Here is a 27,443-nt window from a genome sequence, read left to right as displayed (position 1 = left end):
TTGAATAATCCGCTTAATTGCATAGATTTGACTGGAAACGATGGTATTCCTTTAAGCGAGGTTGACTGTACCACGATTTTTAATCTATGAGGTCTTGGGCATTATCAAAAAGATTGTGAAATATCGATTACTTACCATTATTGATATGTATATTGCAATTGGAAATTGGAGTTTCCTTTACAATCATAAGTGTTCAATATTTCTTTTCAAAGGGTACAATGTATTCATCATTCTGTATTCACTTTTTTGTGAAGTATTTGAAGTATTTTATGAAGCAGTTTATTTTGGAGTTAAAACGTGCATTATTCACATTCTTCTTGATTTTAGTGTTGCTCAGTTCTCTGGTTACTTAGCAAAAATGGACGTTCCTAACAAGTGAGTTGCTATATGCTTAGAGCAGAAATGAAATTTTTTTAAAGGAGTTGAATAGAAGAATAATATCAAAATCACAAATTGTTAAATTATTCAAAATTCTGAGATGCCCTATGTTTACAATAATCGAAAATCATAATGTAAAAGGCAACAATATTTCAAAATCTAGAAAAAGTACTAAATGACTGGCTGAAGTTTATGCACAGTATTAAAAGATGTCATTTGAAAAAATTTAAGCATATTTTTAACCTGTAATGCGCTATATTAAGTAATACTTGCACTTTATTGACTTTAAAAAAAATTTACATTTTAGTTAATTTCATAATTCTATTTAACATGTAACATGTTTTTGCCAAAATAAATCCAGTACTTATGAAATGTAAGTAAATATTTTCTCTAATTTTATGCAATCGCGATATAGCATCAACGCTTTGTAACATTCATTTTCGTTTGGAGCCGTTATATTAAGGGTTGATTGTTTTCTAATAACAACATATTGATTTAATTATGAAAACTATATAAATTTACAAATAATTGCATTAGTATTTCTCATGGGATTTTTTAAATTTAAAATGAAATAACCAAACTCAAGAATAAAGAATTATGTTTCTGTGGTAACCATTCTCACAGTTTATTGCAGTAAAATCATTAATCCAGTTTATTTAATTCACTTTTAACTACAAAACCTATGAATTCACCTGTCTGACATAAAATCTAATTTTGTGACTGTTTTTCATAAAATAATGACCAAATTTTATTCTTAACATTAAATGCTTCCAAATTAATCTGTTGTCTTTTTAGGTCAGTATATTCACAGCTGCTAATGAACTTTATAAAGTTGGGATACTTTTTGAAGTTCATTAGCAATTTTGTGTGATACAATGAAAAGGGTTAATGTTGTTCTTTACTTAGTGTCGTCTGAAAGATTAAGAATTGAAGAAATTTTTCAATAGTTTTAAAAATGGAATCAAAAGTAAAATATTGAAAATACTTTGTAGCTCGGTTAAAAGGAAAACTCTGACGTATTGCAAATAAATGTGGCCAATTGAAATTAAGTTTCAATTTAAATATGTTCAATGCATCAAATTTTTTTACAGGGATTTTAAAGATTACTATGTCTCATAAGAAACTTGGAATTACTAAGGAAATCATGGCCTCTAAAATAATACCTTTTCTGATGCCTTTGTCCATAGAGAATGGGTTGACATTAAATCAGGTATAGGTTTTTTTAGTTATTTTTTTATGCAGAAATATTTTTTCTCATAATACAGTCGGATCTAAATGGATATCAAAACATGGGGATTTCTTAAGAAATTTGTTTTGTTTAGATTGGGTTTTCTTTTTTATGAACTTTTTTCTTGCTAACCTCCTGCAGTGTCAGATTTCCTGATGTTTGTTGATTTGCATTTCTTGTATGTTCCCTGTAAATCGTAAGTGGTTTGTTTTTAATGTAACTTTTTGTAGCTTTTGCTATTATTTACATCATTTTTATTATTCTTATATGCATTCATTTATTCAACAGACATAATGATCAGTTGGATTTTTTTCCCTTTGCCTTATCACTCCAGTGACCTGACATTATTAACTTTATTAAACGGCAAAGAATAAAATGAGCAGGCCGCGCTATCAGAATGGACGAAGACCTTACCACGAAAAGAGTTTTCAATGCCAGACCAGTTGGTGCACGAAAAAGAGGCAGGCCAAATTTGAGATGGATAGATGGCCTAGAAAAAGACTTTTTGGTCTTAAAAACTGGAAAACACTGGCAGGGAAAAGGTTAGTCTGTAAAAAAACTTCTTGAGAAGGCCCACCCTGGGCTGTTGAGCCATGGATGATCATTCCTGTGGAGAAGGTGATTTTACTGAGTCGAAAGGGTGACCAGGAAACTGTGCTACAATGTTTGAGTTAAATCCGCTACCTCTTTCATTCTTTTGGTTTCTGATTAGGGTTGGCATAATTTTTTTCAAAAATCATTTGTTTGAATCAATTGATTTTTTTTTTAATAAATCAATAATTTGCATATTTTTCATTTTGAATAATTTATAAATATATTAAAGTTGTGTTTTCTTTAATGTATGTTTTCATTGATATTGAAAGTTTTATTTAGAGAAATTCTGTTAGAGGGTAATGCATATAAATTATTTTTTGGTGTTCTAAGACTAAACTTTGAAAAAAACGCTGAAATGTGAATGAAAGCGGTGAGAAACTTTTATAACACTTAACCAAGGGCGCCGGCAGAATAATATAAAAGGGGGTGCAACCCTCTAACAATATATATATATATATATATATATATATATATATATATATATATATATTTATTCATTCTGTTATAAATTTTTTTTTGTTATTACATATACTTTATACTTTCATCTGTTAAATTTTTTCAAGATACATTTCTTCATTGTTATCAAGATATTTAAAAAAAAAGTACGAATTTCTTGTACTTGCAAATTTTGCCACGGGGAACTGTATTGATGGCACTGGCATAGCTACTGACTTTGAAACACAAATAACTACAAACAGTAGTTTCGTATACTAACATGTTTGTGCATGCTTATCATTGGTATTTATTGTGTTGATATACATACTATGTATAAAGATCTGCTCTCACCAAATTTCATCATTGAAGCTACAACGTTGCACGAAATGTGGAGGAATAGAGAAAATTCTCTTGAATCCCTCTAATACATAGATTTAATTATTGAGGCCACACCGTTTTATCCCGCTGTAGCAGAGGCAATCAAAATTGGCCTAACTCTTCCAGCTACTACCTGCACTATTGAGCGCACTTTTAGCACAATGAGACGCATCAAAACATGGAATCGGTCTACAATGTCTCAGGAAAGATTAAGTAGTTTGTGCGTGCTCAGTGTGCATAAGAGAAGAATAAAAAATGACTCAGAATTCATTGAAAAAGTTATAAACAGATTCGGACCGCAAACAAGACGATTAAAATTCTTGTTTGATTAAACAATTTTTTAAATGTTATGTATCAATAATTACTTAATTACTTGCTTTTGAATGGATGGTGTTTTCAGTAGAAATGTAAATAATAACAATCTCGAGCTGTATGCCTGCTCTAGTTCCGGTTAGAAAGTTTGCAGCTGCTTACTACATGTTATTCTACGAGGCGATATTTTCAAACGGATAATTTTGTTTTCAATAAAAGAAATAAATTAGATAATTTCTGAGCTCAAATCTGCCATATTTCATGAGATATTAATGTTGTTATCTAATTCTGGTGAGTTTGAAGTGAGAATTTGTTTTAGGTATTTAGAGATATATTGTTAAAAAAGGTGATATGGTTGCTAGATTTTGAATAACTCGCTTTTTTGGCAGTCTTGATATGGTCTCTTTCCATAAGTTTATTACTGTTTGTTCTTGTTGCAAGTTGTGCACCATCTTACATTAGTGTTAACACTTTTAGCATTGTAAACACTAGTAATAAGTAATCAAATGTTTGCAAGAATCTCAAAACACAATGATGCCAAATGGCTCTAAAATACAACGGAAGCACTAACCCGGAAATTTAGGCGGTACTGAGCTTGCAGCGTTTCTTAGTGTAGAAAACACCACCCATAAAAATATTTTTAATAAAATTTTTTTATAGCAAAATTATTTTTCTGTCTCTCTTTAATTGTTTAAAAAAAAGCCAGTGCAAGTGCACCTCCTTGCACCCCCCTGCCAGCGCCCTTGCACTTAACCAATAGGTTATGTGAAGTAATTTGATGTTAAATGAACATACTTCCTTGATGATAATTTAGTTTTATGTTATTTATTTTTTTAGTGATTAGTTTGTAATAATTTTATAATTATTTTAACCTTTTCAGTAAGAAATATTAAGTAGTTTAGTTATACTGTTGTTCTTTTCAGTGTTAAGCATTATTAATATATTTTATCAGAATTTTGTATAGATGAAAAATAAAAAGATCCATTTTTTAAATTTAAAAAAAGAGAAGAAAGAATTCTTATTTTTACCAAGTCTACTTGTGATATTAAGACTTTTTACTTGCTTACTTATGTAAATGTAACTTAAGTTGGTTACTTCTTTCACTTTTTTTTTTATTTAATTTTATATTTATAATACATTTTGCCATTTTTTTAAAAAATAAATTTAACTGACCATTACTCAATGTTTTTTATACTTTGAATACTTTGAATATATTGGAGTTATCAAAAATTAATTGTAAGTTATAATTGTCCACAACACGAGGAATTGTAACTATTAATATATTCTCTAGAGATTCTACAGTTCTACTTATAATATTTTAACTCTTAAAATTTTATTGTTTTTTTTCCTTGGATATTCTATAGTAGAACTTGCTTAGTAATCATGGTGGGTAGCATTTTTAAAAAGTGCTTATTTTTTATTTTAGTTTTTTAAAGCCTTTAAAAGTGCTTTTTTCATTGGCTGTTTTTAAAAAGTGCTTAATTTTCCCTTTTCCAAAATGAGATTTTTTTCTTTACCATGTCGATTTTTGCCATGGTATAGTGTGCTTTTTTATTAATGCAAAAGCATGCTTTTACATTGTTCTATCCAACATTTTCATAAGTAATTCAACAACAATCCATTTGGTCATACCGTCGGTCCATTGCGTATGAGAGCGCCAATCATTTTACATGTTAGATGAAGCACTTGCAAGTCTGCACATGCGTCTACTGAGCTGGGTTGGGTGAGATTATTGCCTTCTCATGTACAACTCTGCCGAATTTTGAAAGATACTCTCAATTTCAGGCTTCATTTTTCACTCTCTAATATAGAACCGAAAAATCTCTTGATGATTTTATATTGGCTAATATAATCAAGAAAAAGAGTTCTCTGTCAAAAACTAGTTATTTTATCATGATCATGTAAAGTCTTTGAAAATTTTGCATTTTGTTAATGTACATAGTGTTTAAAAAGTACTTAAAAGATGCTTATTTTTTGTTGAAAGATATGGCTATGTACCATGTTGTTTGTGATGTAATATTTTTTAATACTTCTTAAATTTTTAATAGTTTAACTCCATCATGGCCGTAATTAAAGAAATGGTAGCTTTCGTGGAATCAGAACATAAAACAAAGTTGGAGCAGCTGAATTCAATACGACAAGAACATAGGTAGTGATTTTTTTCCAATTTTTTGTTATTTTAAATTAAATTTATCTCTTGGTCCTGAATGATGTCAATGTTATGAACTTAAATGTTAAAGAATGAATGCAAAGAACTTAATGAATGTTAAAGAATAAAGTATCAATTCTTTTAAATTTAATACAGCCTTCTGAATTTTTGGTAGAAATAATGGTTAAAAATTATTGTTCATTGAAAAATAACTGATTTAAAATAATAATAATAATAATTATTCATATAAACCCAATTTTTTTTAAAAAAAATAAATTTTGATATTGAAGATTTTATTTTGAGAAATTATGCCAAAGTTATTATTTGATGCTTAAAATAGATAGATAAATTAAAAACAGAACAAATGTTGATAAAAGTGATGTAAAGCTTTACAATTATAATCTTCCATTAATTGTCTATAAAATAATTTGTGATTTGAACTATAGATGTATAGTTTTATGTTTGTTCAAATTACTTTTTAAACTGATTAAATACGTAGTTTGTATTAAGTAAATGGTGTAAATAATGAAAAAAGACAATTATAGAATAATTATTTGTTTTATGTTTCCTGATCTTGAATCTAACTGACTTGAATCTATCTTCTTCACTTGAAATCTAACTGACATAAATTAGCTATTGTTTTTATTCATTCAGTGATTGTGATAAATGTAATTAAACAATAGTTTTAACCATTTTTGTTAGAAATATGAAGTATTTCAACTATAATGTCGTTTTCAGTTTTATTTATCTATCAAATTTATTTATCTATATTTATTTATCAAATTTATATTATCACATTTTAATTTATTGCTTAAGCATTAATAGTATGTTTTCAATCGTTTTATGTGTTCTAACACATGGATATAAATTTATATACCATACATGTTTCATGTTGTATACTTTATTTAAACTGAGATTTATAATTAAATTTTCTACCAACAAGAAATGTCTCACCTTTGTAGTAACTTATTTAAAAAAAACTTAGTTCATACTAGAATCGTAATTTTGGATTTTAAAATAGTATGCATATAAATTGCGATATTGGATTTTAAAATCAGGAAAATACAAATCATTGATATTGGATCTCAGATCGCGAATACGAATCGCAATGCCTAGCTTTTAAATAACATATAAAATATGAAAATAGATTTTTGAACTTACAAATGCGTAAATGTGAATCTCAATATTGGGTTTTAAAAACGTGTGAAAACGAATGTTTACATTGGATTTTAAACTCGTGGCAATACGAATCCTGATATTTATTTTATAAATGCATGAATACAAGTCTCAATATCAAAATTTGAAATTGTGTGAATATAAATTATAATATGCAATTTTTATATTAGTTGAATACGAAAATAGGCGTTTAAAATTAAAATGTCATGAATATGAATTGTGATATTAGTTGATTCCAACACAATTCCATCAATTCAAAAAATCGAAAATCTGCCAAACCAACGAAGTCAAATCAACAGATTTTCTCTTATTCTTGGTGGTAGAATCATATGTATGTAAACATCTCGTTTACAAGATTTAACAAAATTTCAAAATTTGAGTTGTAGATTGATTAACTCAATCAGATTACAAGTTTTTGATTTGCAGAAGTCGTGAACCAATGGTCTTTATGAATGATACGAAAAGCCCAGAATTGAGGGGTAGACCAGACCTTTCATCAAAGCTTTGATTAATAAATATAAAATAATCTAAAAAAAAAAAAAACGATTTAAATAAAAAAAAATCTTTTTTTCTTAGATCATAATTTTTCCCCACTTTGATTTAAATCTTTTTTTATTTTGAACATTTAATTACCTAGCTATAGCGCATTGATATGAAACGCAAGTTTTTGTAAATTCTGCTGAAATTTTTATAAATAAAATTTGAATTCCAAAAATTCATCAAAAATATATTTCTGCAGCTGATTTTTAAAGAATGTTGGAAATGAAGAATAAAATGACTAACAAAAAAAAAAATGGTTTCAATTCTGTTTTAATATTAGTTTTTTTTCAATGTTATGAAAGCTTGAAAATTTATATGGATTCATTTTAGTTTAAAATAACTAAAATTTGTGTTCATAACCTTTTTTTAATCATAGTTCAACACTAGATATGGTGCAAGCTAACCAGAATCTTGACTTTTCAATTGGTGGTAACAAACCAAATGTAAGTTGTTATATATTTTAAAGTAGCCTATTTTAGTTAAACGCAAGTTATTGCAGTTTTGTCTTATCCCAATTCTCTCTGCAACATTTAATCAAGCATTTAATGCATACAAATTTCTGACTTAAAAGCAAAAAGATAATGAAATATTCAAACGTTTCCTTATTTTGCTCTCTTTGGTATCTACTTTACATTGCTTCAAATTTTATTAAGTAATTTTTTTGTTTCTCATTTGATTTCTTTTTTTTTATTACTGTTACTTAAAAGCAATGATTGGACTCCAATAATACAAATTTTGCTGTTCTCAAAATTTTTTTCAGAATTTTTAGTAAAAAAAAAAAATTATTATGAGCAAAATAGTTTTTTGGTATTACACTAAATTTTTTATCTAATTTTTTTGACTTAAAGATCAAAATGTAATACAGTGAACTCTCGCTACTGCGATATCCGATACAACAATGACTCTCTCTATTACAATAATGTTTCGTGGTCAACTTGCATATAAATTAATGTTATCCACCTCTCAATATTACGTTATTCCCTGAAGCAATAAAACCCCATGTGAAAAGATAGTTAATACATATATAATATTAAAAATAAAATCTTATTGTGTCCCCAAAGTATGTAGACCCTCGATATAACAATATATTCTTCTACAACACTATATTTATTGGGTCCCCAAAATATTGTTGTAGCGAGGTTGTATTTTGGTTTACTACCAGCTGGCTTCCTAATTAAGTGTGTTAAGTTTCAAATAATATAAGGTATGAGATTATGTATAAAAAAAAATATCATGCCAATTTATAAGAATCAACTCATATTGCCTATGATTTTAAACATGTTGTCATTTTCTGCTATTGTACATGAAAATAATTAGGAACTTTTAAGAATATGGTTTGATAAAGAAAGGATTGCACTTTAAACAAGGAATGTGTTCTATTGAAGGATACCAACCCTGATCATCCCGAGTTAACTAGGGTATGAATATATTGCAAACATTTATTATCCTGAGTAAACTCGGGGCATAGCAGAATTATTCAATATGTTTTGTTTTATCGCGTTTTTAGTTGGCCGGAAGCAAAACATAAAATACTAATAATCTGCTGTGATTGGAAGTTTGCCAGTTTTTGTTTGAGAGTTATGCTATGTGTGGCACTGCAGACGTATTTTGTACGACCGTCTATACCAGGGATGGGCAAACTTTTTTGCTCGTGGGCCAAAAATCTAGATAAAAAAGTTTGGTGGGCCTAGTGAAAACTTCTGAAATAAAATAAAGTCAATTCATCATTGAGTGCATGTCACTCTACATCAACTTTGCGATTTTTAGTTGCCATTTTGGGATAAAAAAATGTTTACAAATAACTCAAAAAGGCAGTAGCCATTTTATACATTTAATAATTTCACCATTATTTACAATGACGTTGTATGTGTGCAACCTTTCCATACGCAGTAAAATATGTTAGAGCTCGAGCCGACAGAAAAATCCGTTCGTTGGAACTTAAAACGCGTAGTCAGCCTCATGTGAAGTACAATTCACCTATATTAGATTCCATATGCCTGCTCCTCGAGATAGACAAATACTAGTTGGAGCTAATCTACAGCTATTCTATAAAGAACTTTTGCTTTCAACATTTTACCAGTTAAAGCTGTTTGTGCTAACTATTTTAATTAATTTATGTTTTGTAGAACAAAAATAGAGAAAGTGGAAAGGTCATCAGTACTTTGTTAAAAAAGAAAGAACAAAAATAGCTTTAAACAAAGTAGATATATTCGCCCCATATCAGCTAGTTAAAATTCTGTCCGCGGGCCGGATAAAATCTTCCGGCGGGCCACAGTTGGCCCGCGGGCCGTAGTTTCCCCATCCCTGGTCTATACGATGGTTGATGAATTTACATTGAAAAAAGAGTGAAAAATAGCGTTCGTGAGCGAAACTGAAAGTAATGCAGTTGATTACTTCAGATTATAAAAATGTGAAGATATACAAAGACTATTTAAATTTTTTCATTTGCCTGAGATAATTTGGGATGGTAAACTGGTGGTAAGTTAAATATTTTTTAAACAAAGAAAAATTAAAATTTCAACTTAGAATTTGTGTATTATGTTTTGTTTTAGTTCCTTGTATTTATTAATGAAATAAAAAAAATATGTTGATTTTTTGCATATTTAAAAAAAAAAAATTGGTAAGAGAAGTAGTTAATAATCAAGATGACATTTACTATATATATGTACACTATTTGGAAGAAAGTGACGGGACACGACACTATGACGACATAAACCCATATTTATTAAAATTAATCGGAGGTAGGGCCTCCTTTGGCTGCGATCACAGCTGCAACCCTTCTGGGCATGCTTTCCACTAAATTAGCCGTAGTGGCAAGAGGAATTTCCTTCCAAATGTTTAACAGGAAGATCCATAGTTCATGCTTGCTTTTGGAGAGTGGAGTGCAGGTCCTCAACCGACGGTCCAATTTGTCCCAGGATTCAGGGAGGATGTTCAATTGGGTTAAGATCAGGGCTCTGCTCCGGCCACTCCATGCATTTAATGTTGTTGTTCACATACCAATCAAGAGTCCTCCTTGCAACATGGGATCTTGCGTTGTCGTCTTGATACAAGCAATCATCCATACCGTATGTTGCCCACAAGATAAGAGGGACATGATTGTCGAGAATATCACAGTATCCATTGGCATTCATCATACCATCAACCTTCACCAGTGGGCCAGCCCCATACCAGGAGAAACAGACCCATACCATCAGTCCTCCTCCACCAAACTTTACAGTTGTCCCGTCACTTTCTTCCAGATAGTGTATATTATGTTCGCATTGTTTTTTTTCTCGAACCATTTAAATCAAGACAAATAAATTATTAAAGTTTTATATATTTATCTAAAAGAATTCATGTCTGAAAATTAATTTGTGTAGGAATAAATAAATTGAACTATCGTGGACTTCTATTTTTAACTATATCCATTTAGATTATTAGTTGCTTAAACAAAACTCAAAGAAGTAAGAAAAAAAATTGACTGATTATAAATCTTTTTTAGTGCTGATTGTTTTCAGATTGTGTCTGCTTCTATTTGTTCTGAAATCGGGACATTTTGTTTTCATTGCTATGAAACAATAATAAATATATTTTTCAATTTTGTAAGAAGAATCATTTGATGTAGAGGGTGGAAAAACTATTAAAAAAATGGTCCAGAAAGACTTAAACAATTTTTAGAAAAAACACCATGTCAATCACTTAAAAAATTTACCAAACTTTAACGTGTAAGAATCGATATTTATTGTTTTTCCATAATTGTGGCAAATGACATCTCATAAGAAAATGGGAACGTATCAAATGCTTATGAATCACCCCATGAATATTTACTAACTGAAAAAAAATGTATTAAAACCAATGTTCATGTTCTTAAGTTATTAGATTACTTACAAAAAGTCTTCAATTTTATATGAGTTATTATAATCTGTTCTTGAGTTATTAGACTACTTACACATAGACTTCAACTTAATAGAGATGTTCCCAAGAGTTGGAATTTTTTTTCTTCTAATGACGGGCACTTTGGGTCTATTTCTCATTGGACTCAAAATTGCTACTCTCTTATCGCTACCCATTTGGCACCTGTGTCTAAGACAGGGCCGTAGAGTAGCGTCGCCCACGTCATACAACCAAAAACCTGTTTATAAGGCGGGTTACATTCACACAACATAGAACACACAGAGAAAGTTAGATCCATATCTAACAGTGGGATTCGAACCCACAACCCGTAATACAGACTTCATCTTATATGAATGATTCAATTCTGTTCTCAAGTTATTAGATTACACACAACAAAGACTTAGAATCCTAGAGAGGCATTCCCATTATCAGAATTATATCACCTGAATCTCATTACTTTTCATAATTCTAATGCATTTTCTTTGTTGCTTGTTTAATGAATGGGATTGCATTATTTCATTTGCTACTATTACAATGAACTCTTGGAGTTATCTATGGTCTTATGACAGATATAGTTTGTCTAAAGTAAGAACTCCCCCAGCTATTCGTCTGGACTATGGTAACAAGGTATAACTATTTCAAGTTGGGGTCACTCTTTAGGACTGGTTTTGGCTGGAGCAAGAGGTAATCTTTTTCTTCCATCTATTGTGTTAGCGGTAGAGTGAAGAGAAGCTACCCTCCCTAAAATGCGTTATTCTTGTTTAAGCAGCGGCAGATCGCCTGTAGACAAACTATACACAAGTTCTGTTAATAATTCTCACCATAACACAATCAAAAGAAATCCGTGGTGTTTATGCACTTTTTAAGAGTGGTTTTTGATGGTGCCTTTTGCCATTGATGAAAAGAAATAATTCATCATCGCAAAAAAAAGGAAAGGAACAGTAGGCAAAATTTTATGCTAACTGAATCTCAATAGAATAAGTGTTTACTGTATTTTATAGTTATAAGTTTTTTTCTGAGTGAGTTTTTGTTCATCATAGATTGTGTCCTAAAGCCAGACTATTCTTGATCATTAAACAGATAATTTGACTCAGATACTGGAACATAGTACACAGCCTTTTTAAAAAGTGTTTAACGGTGCTTCATTTTGATTTTTGTTTTTTAAAAGCCCTTAAAGGTGCTTTTTTCATGGGGTGTTTTTAGAAAGTGCTTAATTTTCCTTTTTCGAAAATGAGTTTTTTTCTTAACTATTAAATTTTTGCCACGTATTAAGCAAAAACGTGCTTTGCACATTGTTCTATTCAGCGTTTTCGCAATTCAACCACAATCCATTTCAGCTTAACATCACCCCATAGCGTATGAAAGTGTCAATCATTTTACAGGTTTGCTGAGCTGAGTTCGGTGAGTTTATTGCACTCTCGTGTGCAACTCTACTGCATTTTGCAAGATACTCTCAATTTCAAGCTTCATTTTCCACCCTCTGAAATCGAACCAAAAAATCTCTCGATCATTTTATAATGGCTAATATAATCAAGAAAAGAGTTCTTTGTCAGAAACTGGTTATTTTATCATGATCATGTCAAGTCTTTGAAAATTATTTTGCATTTTGTTAATGTACATAGTGCTTAAAAATATTTTTTGAGTGCTTAAAAAATACTTAAAATGTGCTTATTTTTTGTTGAAAGATTTGGCTATGTTGAAAGATTTGGCTTTTGATAATGATAACTCTATTTCAATTTTATAACTCTATTTAACTTGATTCGAAGATATATTTGTTGGTACTAGAGCTAATTAACTTTGCTTTATATTTAGATTGATGATATGTTTAATATTGGTTTGACCACAAATGATTCTTATTCCAAGAATGATGTGAAATCAGTGCAAAAATCTTCGAATGTTCTTAGCAATCCAACTCAGAATGATAAGATGTTTGAAAAGGTATAATCTCAATTTAATTCATAAGAATTGTTAACAAATTAGATTTTACCATGTATATGACTTTTGTTATTTAAATTACTTCCTTCAAATTCATTGTTTTTTATGTAAGAAATGTTACAGTCTGACTTCTATTTAACAAACTTCCATTTTGCGAATTTCTCTCCTTTGCCAATTTTTTCGAGGAACCAAGAACATTTTGGAAATTTCTTAGTAAAATAGCTTCTAAATAGCGAAGTGAATTTTCTATTGAGCAAACTTTTCTTTAAGATCCTATTTTCTAAAATATTTCAGAACATTTCAAACTTTTATAATGCATTTTATGGGAGAAATGACTTTAAATTAATTTTCGAAGCCACTGCCTTATGTAATGCTTTACTACTTTCTCTAAAAGTTATTTTAGAGAAAGCAGTAAAATCCCTTTCCCTTTTTGTTTGCATTTCAAACAAAAAACTCAGACCAAATGAACAGATTTTATCAGTAGCAATTAAACGTAATAATGCATGTGGTAATGTATGTTTAAAATTACTTTTATAATAAATGCAGCTATAATTTTATGCATAAATATAGCTTTTTTCAAAGTTGAAAATGTACGTAGCATGATAGTGTAACACTGGATAATGTTTTACTCAATTCTTGCTTTCCATACAGATTTCTTTTATAGTTTAGATTTATAAAATAAATAGTAGATACTGGTTTACAAAGGTGTATCCATTATTTTAATTATGTCTAGTGTCTATAAATTTAAAACCTGTTTTGTGTTATTTAAGTATTTCAAAAGGTGATTTTCTATGTAACGAATTTTCCTTATAACAAACTTATTATCAGGATTAAGCAACTTCGTTAATTACAGGTCCGACTTTACTTGCTTGCTGAATATTCATTCTTTGTACTTGCAAAAGAAAGCAATAAGCGCTAAATTGGTATTAATCAACACCAGAAATTAACGTATAACACTAAAAGGATTAAACTAACGTAATAAATAAAGCCAAAATAATTCCATTTTTTTTGGCCTTCCTTGTGGCTTTATGTTATTAGATTAAGCAAAAAATGCCTATAAAAGTTCATTTACATATAACTTAACATATAACTAAAAGTTCATTTACAGGATAACTTAAGAGTATTGATTTTGGTACAGAGATCATTAAGCTTGTCTGATAAATAAATACATTAAAGAACGTGTAATAAATTTCTTTTTTGAATAAATAGTGCTATAAGCTTGCAAACATCAATTATGTTATTGCTTAAATATTTGAAAAAGCAGAATCTTTTTTTTCTTCCAAATTGAAAAAAAAATAATAATAATTTTTTTAAAATTTCTGGATCCGCCCCTGTATAGAGTTTTATATTCACGTGATTTAAAAGCCTCATCTTGGGATTCATATTCTCTCAATTTAAAATCATGCATGTGATTCATATTCATACAATATTAAAATTAATCATCGGGATTTATTTATATTCACATGGCTTACAACTTCAAAAATTGCACTTTTTTTTGTCAAATTTGGATGTATATATATATATATATATATATATACAGTCAAACCCCGCTATAGTGAACATGGTTTATAGTGAACTCCCGGATATAGTGAACGAAATGTTCGGTGCCGTGCCTTGCTATACACGGACAATGTTATTTTTTGTGGATATAGTGAACCAAAAAAGTGAGGAAGTTGGATATAGTGAACTTTTTTCTGTCTTCGACTGATTTTTTAAAAAAAATTTTTGTAATAATTCAAATTAAGTACATATACTGATTTTCAAAACCATCTCTAGAGGGGAATGTAGCATTGTAGGAATGTAGCAAGGGGCATTTTTTCGTTTTTGCTCCTTTCTCTTAATTTCCCATCCTTAAACATACCAAGCAGATGTTTCCAACCCAAGCAGACGATGCACCTGTAAGGTGTCAGCGTAATCAATATGCATTTTTTTCAGAGGGAATGAGTAATTATTTATTATTGGTCAAAGAGTTGGACACTAATGTGTGTTGATAAGGCCCTCATTTCAACTCCTTTTTGCTCTCAGTTCAGTTAAATTAAATCCTGCAGACAAGAGTCTCAAATTTAACTATGGCTAGCAGTAAACGTAAAACGTTCTCCAGTGATGATAAAATAGGCATAATCAGAAAAATTGAAAATGGATACAATCAAGCTGATATTTGCAGGGAATATAAACTATCCAAATCTGCAGTTTGTAACCTATGGAAAAATAGGCCATTAATAATTTCTGCTCATGAAAAAAATTTAGATGGTGGAAAAAAGTTGAGAAAAGCAGATCACTAGGATAATGAAGAAACATTGCTGAAGTGGTTCACCAATCGAAGAAGCCGCAATCTTCCAGTATCTGGCAAATGTCGATGAATTTGCTAAGCGATTTTATGAGACTACTTTTATGTGCTCGAATGGCAGGTTAGACAGGTTTAAAAACCGGAATAATAGAAAATCAGGAAAAATTATCTGAGAGTCGGGAAGTGTTTCCATATCTGTTGTTGAGGATTGCTCATCAGCTAAAGATTACTAATTTTTTTGTACGCAAGACGAAGAGTAATGAAAAATAACAAATTTTTGGCGCTACATAATATTTTTCAGTCATTTATTTGAATAATGTGTAATAAAAGGGAGGAGTTAAGAAACCATTAGTTATATTGCCTGCGTAACGGATATAGTGAACTCCCGGTTGTAGTGAACCGACACTTCGGTCCCTCGAAGGTTCACTATAGCGGGGTTTGACTGCATATTCATTCTTGGATTTCCTCCTTTTTACTTTCTGACTACTCTCATCCCTGAGTTACCCAGTGAGAGGTATCCAGGGGGCAACACGTGGAGGCGGCAGACATTACCCCCTTGATCTTAATACAGCTCTCCCGGTTTCTCACAAAACAGCTATGAATCCACTAGTGGTGCTCATTCATCGAATTCTATCCCAGCGGTAGTAGTATCTACCACTACAAAAATACAATTCCCTAATATATAAGACTCGATTCTATGCTGGGGTACCTTTTCATAGAGGAAGGTTGGCAACTCTCCCCACAGCTACTATGTACAATGAACTGGGGCTAATACTCCAGAGAGTGGCATATATCATTCTCATACTTTGTGAAAACCTATTGAGATTTTATTTTCTGTTTTATTTTGTAGCCATTTTCAATGTCATTTGAAGAGAAGAAGCAGATGACTTGGAACCAAGAGCAACACAGAAAGTGGAATAGTGGAGGAGATCTGGTGCCTTTCCGTGATGCAACCACTTCCCTCATAGACTCCAACTTAAAATGCCTGACTACTTCAAAAGCATTAGATTCACTGTCGTCTCTACCTCTCAGCACGAGCTACATTCCTAATAATTGGGCACCACCTCAGCAACCTATGTCTCTTGTAACATCTCCGTCCCAACAGCACCAAAGCTCATCTAATTCCTTGGACAACCTTCTGCCAAGCATTGGTAGCAAATCTAACCTCACCTTATCTCAAATGAGTCAAGGGATAAGAGAGCTTCCTTCATCCCCTGTTTTATCTACTTTTAACAACTTTATTAAACCTGTCAATTCAGCCAAGAATGAATTGGAAGACCTTCTAGGTTGATGGCCTACCTAATTTCTTGCAGACTCAAACATTCTTTTCATTGCAAGAGTATTTTTGAAAATTCCATGCATTCTCTTTTCATTGCAAGAGTGTTTGAAAATTCTATGCATTCTCTTTTCATTGCAAGAGTGTTTCAAAATTCTATACATTCTCTTTTCATCACAAGAGTATTTGAAAATTCTATGCATTCTCTTTTCATTGCAAAAGTGTTTCAAAATTCTATGCATCGAATTGAATGCACATTGTATAAATTGGACTATAATCATTGCTGCAGGGTGACCACAGAACAAGTCAGGAAATTTTATAGTTTTGGAAAAATCAGAGAATTTAATGGAACTGCCTAAAAGGCTAATATTTTTCCAAAAAAAAAATGTTCATGTAATCATTTTTTTAAAACAAAATTTATTTATTTTTAAATCTAACAGCAAGTATTAGTGTTTTGTAATTTATAATAGATATATTAGATAATTATAATATTTATTATACAGTTGTAACTAAAAAATTAACGTATAGCTAACAATATAATGTATTACTGGTTACAAAAATTAGAGAAAGCGGCTAAAATTAATCTGGTTAAGCAGTGGACTTATTATTTATGAATTCTTGTGGTCACCACTGTTTTAAAAATAGTATAAGTAGATACATTTGTTATATATATTTAAAAACATCGATTTGTTGGTGGATTTTTGTACAAATAAAACATTCCATGTTTACCTCTATAATGTTTCACCTATGTTGAGCTTTTATTTAATTTTTTAATGTATGTTGTACCTTTAAAGTCCTATTATAAAAGTGATTATTATAATGTTAAATCATTGAAAATATTCCTTTCCAAATATATTTTCTAGTCTTCATTCAATTTTTTTATCAGTCTTTGTGGTCACCCTGTCCTTTTCATTTTCTTTTGTCCTCTTGTATATATATATATATATATATATATATATATATATATATATATATATATATATATATATATATATATATATATATATATATATATATATATATATATATATATATATATATATATATATATATATATTGTGCAAGCTATATAATATAAGTTATCAAGTAGCAATGGAACCATTTGCTACTTGAAAGGGTTGCATAAGATTTAAATTTTCAGGAAAATCCATATTTTCTTTTAAAGTCTGTCACATCTTAGATGTGAAAAGAGTATGGAAACTTCTACCATTAATTTCAACTAGCCTGAGGGAAAAATAGACTGAAACTCTAATTTTGTTGTCAGTTGATTTCTCAATAACTTATATGGCGATCTTATTGAAATTTTGCTCACTTCTTTTAGATACAATTGACTGATTAAATGAGGAACTTTTTCCCCCTTTGTATTTAAATTATTTTACCAGTCAATGTATAGTCCTGATCATATTATTAGATGCACTCTAAGATTCTATGTAAAATCTTAATTATCAGGTGATACTCTATACAGCTTTATTGTTTTACGTGGCTGTTTGCACTTTTGTACGTTCGTGAATTTATTGCTTAAATTAGACGATATATTATAAAAATTTGGAATATTTATGATATCAAATATTATCCTAGTATATTATAACAAACTAAACTAAGTGGCGCGACAGCCCATAGAGGCCCAAGGCCCACTGTGCTCATCTCAGTTTTCTTGACCTTAGGCTCTGGGGTGCAGGAGCAGATGTTCCGGTCAGGTGGTCAGCCGAACGCGGAACCCCCAGTGTTTAGTTCCCAAGCATGCTCGGTACTCGATTAACGACCCACGGAAGGAACCAACGGCCGAGTCAACCTTGCCCGGCCCGAGGATCGAACCCAGGACCTGTGGCACGGGAGCGTGGAGCGCTGGCTACCACTCAGCGTCCGGGCGTCAGTATATTATAATAATCATACCAAATTATGAAACGCACTTTAGTTTTTTAATAATGACATGTTTTGCGCGCTTTTATAGGCAATACTTTTATATTTAAACTTACATGTCATGTGTTTTTATTCAGGATATTTTTTACATACTTTTAACATATTGCATGCCAATGTTAACCGATTTATACGTAAACAAGTACAAACCGGTTTCAGTTGTGTAAAAACAATAATGCTGAATAGCAGTATTTCCTAAAGTGTGGTACGCGTACCCTGAGGGGTACGGAGTAGTTTAGCAGGGAAACTCTTTCTCATACCTCTTGCAACAAATGAAAATTTCAATACAAAAACAAAGATGGCCATGAAAATTTACGATTACATATTTTTCTTTTGGCTATTTTGAAATTCTTGGTACATGTTCACAAAATACATTCATTTAAAAAATACATAACTTAATACTCATAATTTAAGTTATTTAATTAATTAAATAATTAATTTGATTAATAATTAATTAATTTAAGTTTAAAATTATTTTCTTGTGTCTGAATATAAAATTTTTAGTTTTGCTTTTATAATAATAAATAAGCTTTTCTTTCTAAGATTTATTGAGATAATTAAACTAAGGTAGATGGACAATGTATATATTCTGATTTTTAAGATGGGTGACTAAAATAACTTCTTTTGCCTACAGCCTGTTTCTATTGATGAAATATTTACAGTTTGTACTGAATTTCTGTGATTAATCTTCTTGGGAACTGTATATTTTTTTATGATGTTGTTCATGTAATAATTTACGTACATTTAGGATACTGTGATAATAAATTACTTTTATTACATGAGCACTTGTGTTGTTTACCAGAAATTATTGAAACAATATTGTTTAAAAAACTTACTTATGTTCACCAAGAGTCAATTATAATGACTAAGTTCAACTGATAACTGGAAAAATCTAACACTAAACATACCATAACCGATCAAATGACCGTTTAAGAACTTTGGCTCTTATTGTTTTTGCACACAGTTGACTTCATGTTTTTTTTTTCTAGTACAGTTAATATTCTATTATTATTATTTTTTTGTTTGTTTCGAATAGTACATATCGTATACCTATTTCTACCACAACCGGTCATTTGACTGGGAGAACAATTTCCTTTATAAGGTTATCGAATCAGAAATGACGATGTCATGCGTGTTCAGCGTATTGTATTCGATGAGTTGCCCATTTCTGCAAAGACTGTTGCGTAGCGAGTTCAATTCAAATCACTGTGAATTCAAATTTCAAGAAAGTACCTAACATTTTAGATTGTCATTTTTGTGTCAGAAAAAGTGACAAAAACTAAATGTTTTGGTAAGTTGCTTATATTTTATTTGGATAGCTCTACTTACTGTTAATTTTTATCCAGAAAAACGTCGAAACAATCAAGACCGCACAAGCTCTTAGAAGTAAAAATATTAACTGTAAGAATAATTATAATTCTTATTCTAATAATTATTAAAATAACTATAAGAATTATGGAAATAATAATAATTAGAAGAAATGTGTTTGCAGAGAAAATGTACAATGGAAGCACCTTGTTAATGTTAAAAATTTGTTGAGCAATGCATTAAAAATTCTTATTCCTCGTGTTTGAAACTGGCATAAAAATTGGCAATATAAAATTTTATTTAATTATAATAAAGTTTTTTTTTTAGTTTGCTTCCTTCCTAACATTCAATCAGCCAACATAAAAGTCTGGCTATGGTAGAAATAGGTATATACTAAGTGTTGGTATGTTTAGTGTTAATCAATATGGATAGTCTAATTAAGCGTAAGATCAAAATAATTAAAGAATAAATTTAGTTTTATTATTGATGGATTAGCTTCGTTGTAATTGATAAGCATTCTTCAAAATCATTCATCAAACAAGAATACTCTTTACATTTTCATCGACAGTCACAATTTATCTCGACTGAAAATTTATTTATTTCATTCCGAGCAAATCAACAATATTTACATCATTAAATATAGTATATTACAAAAGAGCTAAAAATCAAGTCAAAGAACTTAGTCAAAGAATTGCTTAAATATTCAAGTTTTAACTGTTATTCAAAATATTGATGCTTAGGTAAATTACTATTATAATTTTGAGTCTCGCATAGGCATTCAAGAAATATAAAAATAAACAAATACCATTAAGACCAATAGTAACCGACCTACCCCCGAAGGAGTTTGCGGATAAGGGTTTCACCCGTTTGCACGTAACCTAAACACTACAAAACTACAGAAAAGTAAAAGTACAAAATTAAAAAGATTGAAACACATAGGAAGAATCCCAAAATCGAAAAAATAAAATAAAAATAAAGCAGTATAAAAATTAAAAGTGCTTAAAACATCAAAGTAGATAAAATCAACCTACAATAAAAGTGACAAAAATACAGGTAAAAACATATAAAAGTAAGGTCAGGTAAAACATCAAATGGTAAAATATGAAAAACCACATTAGAAACAAATAAGACTAAAATAAGATTAATAGAATAATTAAAATAGTCGACTAAAAGTTCAAGTGTCTCCCTTTCAAGGCTAAGTGCCTCTAAGATTAAAAATGTTCTAAGGTAAACCAAAGTTTCACTGAAAGGATAAACACACAAAGATGACACCAGGTAGGACAGAGGGTGCTGAAGTTGACCAAGAGCAAGATTTCATTTCGAATGTCCTATGTATAATGAAGAAGCCAGTTCAAGGGGAGAACTAAGTCATGGAAACGGTAAGTGCCGAGGTAAAATATTAAAAGCAGATATTTAAAACCAGAAAACCCAAAAGATTGACCCAAACAAATACCATTAAATCTAATAATATGTTTATGTAAATTCAATTATAAAATTCTATTCCTTATTCGGATTCCAACGAAGCGGGGTTGGCATGTCTTCGGATCATCCTCAGGGATGACAGTCGCCAATAGCCCATTGTGCAGCTCTAGTGCGACGTAAATAAACAACCCTATCTAAACGTTCCAGATTACGACTACAGCCCACATATTTGAATTTACACAAAAAAGTAAGTTAATTCAGTAACGTAACTGATTTCGTAATGTAATTTAACGACTGCCCAAATTAATGAGCCTATTTAAAGTTATTCAGACCGATTACTTTTGCACACTACTCACAATTACATTCGTTTAGGATAAATACATAAAACCATTAATTGTTTTTGGCTGCTTGAAAAAGATTTTGTTATGTCTTAGAGGAAAATATTCTTGGAAAAAAAAATAGCACACTTTTATTATTTCTTTTAGAGTGAAATTGCACACAACAAGTTTCAATAAGTGAACAAATATAAAATGTTACAATAAAATAAAAGTTTATTTTAAATTAGGATTTTTTATTTTACTTCCACAACAGATTTCTTCGGCCTAGTTGAGCCATTTCAAGAGGTCTCGGCTGATCCCATGTGGTGAAGCTAATTCTGTCGGGGTCACAAAGTCCTTTAAGTTCCCTTAACAAATCAGTATCTGGGGGTACTGGATCGGAGATCTTCTGGTCCAGCTCAAATTTAAGATCTGAGGATGGTGTATGAATGTTTCCTCCCTTAGAAACGGGCTGTGACGTATGTGTGTGGCGAAATTCGAATTCTTGGTTATAAATGCGCCCTCTGCCTTAAAATAGGCTTGTAAGTATTGACAAGTGGCAAAAGATAACAACAGCAACGGATAAAAATTTAAATCAGAAGTTTGAGTTCAATGAAGAGATCCGTTCAAAAAATTGATTTTCGTTAGCTTTTATGACTTCATTGAAAATAGAATTTTTTAAATGAATAAACATTTAATTCACGTGATGAAACGTTTGAGATAAATGAGTTCTAAGATTGAACTTTATAAAGCAGGGCATAAACTATTGGGATCTTTATCTGAAGATATTAAAGTAAATAATGGAGTCAGACAGGGAGACTCCTGTCTTCTTTTTAATGTTGCTCTGGAGAAAGTTATAAGAGATGCTGAAATCAATATCAGAGGCAACATATTTTCAAAATCTATTCAAATATTGGCGTATGCGGATGATTTAGTCCATCAAAAAGTCTTCCACAAAGACAAATTTCTCCCAATACTTCATCTAGGATATTGGCGTATGCGGATGATTTAGACATCATTGCAAGAACTGTTCCTGCGTTAAAAGAAGCTTTCCTTTCTTTGGAGCTTGCTGCTAGGGATATGGGACTAATCATCAATAGCGATAAGACCAAATACATGCCTGTACTTGCTAAATTAAATTCTAGTGAATCCTATCTGGAGATTGGTTCCCACAGGCTTCAGACTGTTCAGAATTTTACTTACCTTGGTTCAATAGTTACTGCCGACAATAACACAGACAATGAGATTCGGAGTCGTCTAATTTGTTCAAATAAAGCTTTTTATGGTCTAAAACGTTTTTTCAAATCCTCTCTTTTATCAAAAAATACAAAACTTTTACTCTATAAAACATTAGTTAGGCCAATACTTACCTATGGCTCTGAGACCTGGAACCTAACTCAAGCTGGTGAAAATAAAATTGCCATTTTTGAGAGAAAAGTTTTGAGGGCCATCCTTGGTGGGATAAAAATAAATAATTCCTGGAGAAGACGATATAATACTGAACTGTATAAAATCTACAGGGAGCCAGATATTGTGAAATTCATAAAAATAAATCGAATGAACTGGCAGCTCATATTTTTAGAAGGAATGATGACTCAAATTTAAAGAAAATCCTATTACACAAACCCCTAACGAACAGGAAAAGAGGTAGACCCAGGCTGAGATGGCTGGATTTAGTTGAGACTGATTTCCTTATTCTAAAGGAGAAAAAATGGCGAACCAGTGTCAAAAGTAGAGAGAAGAGGATTCGAATTCAAAGAAAGGCACTGGCCCACCCTGGGCTGTCTAGCCAGATATGATGATGAAGATTGAACTTTATGCAGATTTTTTATAATTTAATTCCAGAATAAAAGAGGGCTCCACAAGTTAGATAAATTTCGAAAACTATTAAAAATGAAAGTCATTTCCAACAGAGATTTAGCGATAAAGCAAAGAATTTAATAAGGAAAATTGCAACAAAGATTTAACAATTTTAGAAACACATCATGATCCTAGAATTTATAAATTAAATTTACCATTTGTGCTAGCTGAAAAAAAAGTTTCTCAATAAAAACTACGCAGTTTAAATTCAAACGTAAAATATCCTCAGTGGTTAGAGTCCCTTTTGCCGTAAGTCTAACCGTGGGAAGGTTTCGTGGTTTTCCTCCCCATGTAACGCAAATGCGGATTAGTTCCATCAAAAAGTCGTCCACGAAGGCAAATGTTTCCCACTACTTGATCCAGGAGTCTTCTGGAATGGGTTCAAAATGAAAAGGCGACGGAGTTGAGCATTAATAGCCCAAAAATTGGGTCGACTGTTCAACAACGGTTATAAAATAAAAATAAAATTAATCGTAAATTATGAAATCAGACACTACTGTATGCATTTTGTTTCCCCGATAAATTAGGATTATCCTTAATTTTGAAACCAAATGCATAGTTAAGCCAGGAGATTTTACTTTTTGCGTATCTTTTAAAGCTAAACTTTTTGCACACAATCGGAAAATCTTATCCAAAGATAATTCAATGCAAAATATAGCTTTTAGTAAATATTTATTATTTTTATTATTATTGTATTTAAAAATGGTGGAAAAATTTTGAACTGTGAGTTATACAATTTTTTACATAATTTAAAAAAGAAAAGTAATTTTTCGTAACAAAATACACACTTTAAATCCGTCAAAAAATAAAATACCTTTAACTGCAACAATAATTAAAAAAATAATAACATATAATTTAAGTTCATATTTATCGTGTAACATCATTAATTGTTTTATTATTTTAAAACATTATTTAAAAAAATGCCCATTTGCGATTATTTTTCTTAACATAAGTAGGAATTCATATGAATATTGCCCGCGAATATTTAGCTTCAAACACCACATCCCGGCTAGTAAACAAAACTTATTTTGGCAGATTGTGGGCCCATTAATTGGTATATAAAAAAATCCTTCGGTACAATTGTTCGATACATTAAATTCTAATTTTGGGCGGAGTTTGAAATTTATATTTTAATATTATAGGGAGTTACGGGATGTGACGTGTGCGTGCCTCCTGATCTGACTTCAGTTCCTTTTTCAGACATTATTCGCTCTTTATCAAAGAAAAACAATTCTTTTCACATATAGAGCACTTTATTCGCTATAAATATTGAAAAGAAGTTAAAAAAATAATATAAATTAAAATAAATAAAAATTATCCGAAATTTAACCGTTTATTAGCTATTATTCGCTATTTTTCAAAGAAAAAATAGTTTTTTTTATATACAGAACACTTGATTCACGTTAATATATCAAAAAAAATTTTTAAAAAAAAAGAAAAAGTTCGAATGTCGACCCTCGCAGGGTTTCGAACCCATGATCCCCGGGACAACAACCCTAACTTGCCACACAGCTTTACCAACTTCGCCATGCTTCACATGCCACCCCTGCGAATATTTGGCTAAAAACACCTCCTCCCGGTTCTTTCGGTACAATTGTTCGATACATAAATCTCTAATTTTGGGCGGAGTTTGAAATTTATAGATTAATATTATAAGGATGTACGGGGTGTGATGTGTGCGTGCTTCCTGTTACGAATTTTATCCCTTTTTCAGTCATTATTCGTTCTTTAACAGAGAAAAATAATTCTTTTCATGTATAGAACACTTTTTTCGCTTTAAAATATTGAAAAAGAAGTTAAAAAAATAGTATAAAATTAAATAAATAAATAAGTCAAAATTAGCGGAAATTCTTCCGTTTATTAGCTATTACTCGCTATTTCCCAAAGAAAAAATAGATATTTTTATATACAATACACATTATTCACTTTAAAATACTGAAAAATATATTTAAAAAATAATATTAAAAAAAATTAAAAAACTCTGATAGTCGACCCTCGCAGGGTTTCGTACCCTGGGCCTCCGGGACTACAAATCTAACTTGCCTCACAGCTTTACCAACCATGCCACGCTTCACATGCCAACCCTGCGAATATTTGGCTTAAAACACCTCCTCCCGGTTACTAAACAAAATTTATTTTGGCCCATTGTGGGCCCACTAATTGGTCTATAAAAAAATCCTTCACTACAATTGTTCGATACATTAAACTCAAATTTCGGGCGGAGTTTGAAATTTATAGATTAATATTATAGGGAGTTACGGTATGTGATGTGTGCGTGCCTTCTGATACGACTTCTGTCTCTTTTTCAGCCATTGTTCGCTCTTAAACAAAGAAAAATAATTCTTTTCACATATAGAACACTTTATTCGCTCTAAAATATTGAAAACAAGTTAAAAAAATAACATAAATTAAAATAAATAAATAAGTTAAAATTATACGATATTTATCAGTTTATTAGCTATTATTCGCTATTTTCCCAAAGAAAAAATAGTTTTTTCTTCTATACAGAACACTTGATTCACGTTAAAATATCAACAAAAAAAAAATTAGAAAGAATAATATAAAAGAAAAAGAAAAAATTTGAATGTCGACCCTCGCAGGGATTCGAACCCGTGACCCCCGGGACAACCAACCTAACTTGCCACACAGCTTTACCAACTGCGCCATGCTTCACATTCCAATCCTGCGAATATTTGGCTTAAAACACATCCTCCCGGTTAGTAAACAAAACATATTATGGCCCATTGTGGGCCCACTAATTGGTCTATAAAAAAATCCTTCATTACAATTGTTCGATACATTAATCTCTAATTTTGGGCGGAGTTTGAAATTTATAGATTAATATTATAAGGAGTTAAGGGGTGCGAGGAGTGCGTGCCTCCTGATACGAATTTTATCCCTTTTTCAGTCATTAATCGCTCTTTGACAGAGAAAAATAATTCTTTTTATGTATAGAACACTTTTTTCGCTTTAAAATATTGAAAAAGAAGTTTAAAGAAATAGTATAAAAAAAAAAATAAGTCAAAATTAGCCGAAATTCCTCCGTTTATTAGCTATTATTCGCTAATTCCGAAAGAAAAAATATATACTTTTATATACGGTACACATTTTTCACTTTGAAATACTGAAAAATATATAAATAAATAATATTAAAAAAAATTTAAAAAGTTTGAAAGTCGACCCTCGCAGGGTTTGTACCCAGGGCCTCCGGGACTACAAATCTAACTTTCCTCACAGCTTTACCAACTATGCCACGCTTCACATGCCAACCTTCGAATATTTGGCTTAAAATACCTCCTCCCGGTTAGTAAACAAAACATATTTTGGCCCATTGTGGGCCCACTAATTGGTCTATAAAAAAATCCTTCATTACAATTGTTCGATACATTAAACTCAAATTTCGGGCGGAGTTTGAAATTTATAGATTAATATTATAGGGAGTTACGGTATGTGATGTGTGCGTGCCTCCTGATACGACTTCTGTCCCTTTTTCAGCCATTGTTCGCTCTTAAACAAAGAAAAATAATTCTTTTCACATATAGAACACTTTATTCGCTCTAAAATATTGAAAACAAGTTAAAAAAAAATAATATAAATTAAAATAAATAAATAAGTTAAAATTATCCGATATTTATCAGTTTATTAGCTATTATTCGCTATTTTCCCAAAGAAAAAATAGTTTTTTCTTCTATACAGAACACTTGATTCACATTAAAATATAAAAAAAAATATTAGAAAGAATAATATAAAAGAAAAAGAAAAAATTTGAATGTCGACCCTCGCAGGGATTCGAACCCGTGACCCCCGGGACAACCAACCTAACTTGCCACACAGCTTTACCAACTGCGCCATGCTTCACATGCCAATCCTGCGAATATTTGGCTTAAAACACATCCTCCCGGTTAGTAAACAAAACATATTATGGCCCATTGTGGGCCCACTAATTGGTCTATAAAAAAATCCTTCATTACAATTGTTTGATACATTAATCTCTAATTTTGGGCGGAGTTTGAAATTTATAGATTAATATTATAAGGAGTTAAGGGGTGCGAGGC

The 27,443-nt window shown here is 30.7% G+C and overlaps 1 protein-coding gene across 3 annotated transcripts in view; it reads left to right on the top strand.

Annotated features, from left to right (window-relative positions):
* The window catches only part of LOC107452852 (SCY1-like protein 2), a 55,526-nt gene extending 38,576 nt beyond the window's left edge, over nucleotides 1-16,950 (top strand). For all 3 annotated transcript variants that reach the window (XM_043053296.3, XM_043053299.3, XM_043053297.3), the window contains 5 exons: nucleotides 1,470-1,588; nucleotides 5,374-5,474; nucleotides 7,567-7,633; nucleotides 12,879-13,004; nucleotides 16,139-16,950. In XM_043053296.3, the coding sequence (XP_042909230.1) occupies nucleotides 1,470-1,588; nucleotides 5,374-5,474; nucleotides 7,567-7,633; nucleotides 12,879-13,004; nucleotides 16,139-16,579 (854 nt within the window). In that variant the 3' untranslated portion in view covers nucleotides 16,580-16,950. The remainder of the gene's footprint in view (nucleotides 1-1,469; nucleotides 1,589-5,373; nucleotides 5,475-7,566; nucleotides 7,634-12,878; nucleotides 13,005-16,138) is intronic.
* Nucleotides 16,951-27,443: the final 10,493 nt, after the last annotated feature.

This window comes from Parasteatoda tepidariorum, chromosome 1, assembly GCF_982258835.1.
Source record: "Parasteatoda tepidariorum strain Cologne lab strain chromosome 1, Ptep-v5.0, whole genome shotgun sequence".
NCBI lineage: Eukaryota > Metazoa > Arthropoda > Arachnida > Araneae > Theridiidae > Parasteatoda > Parasteatoda tepidariorum.
Note: the sequence above shows the minus strand (reverse complement) of the source record. Positions and strands in the feature narration are given on the sequence as shown.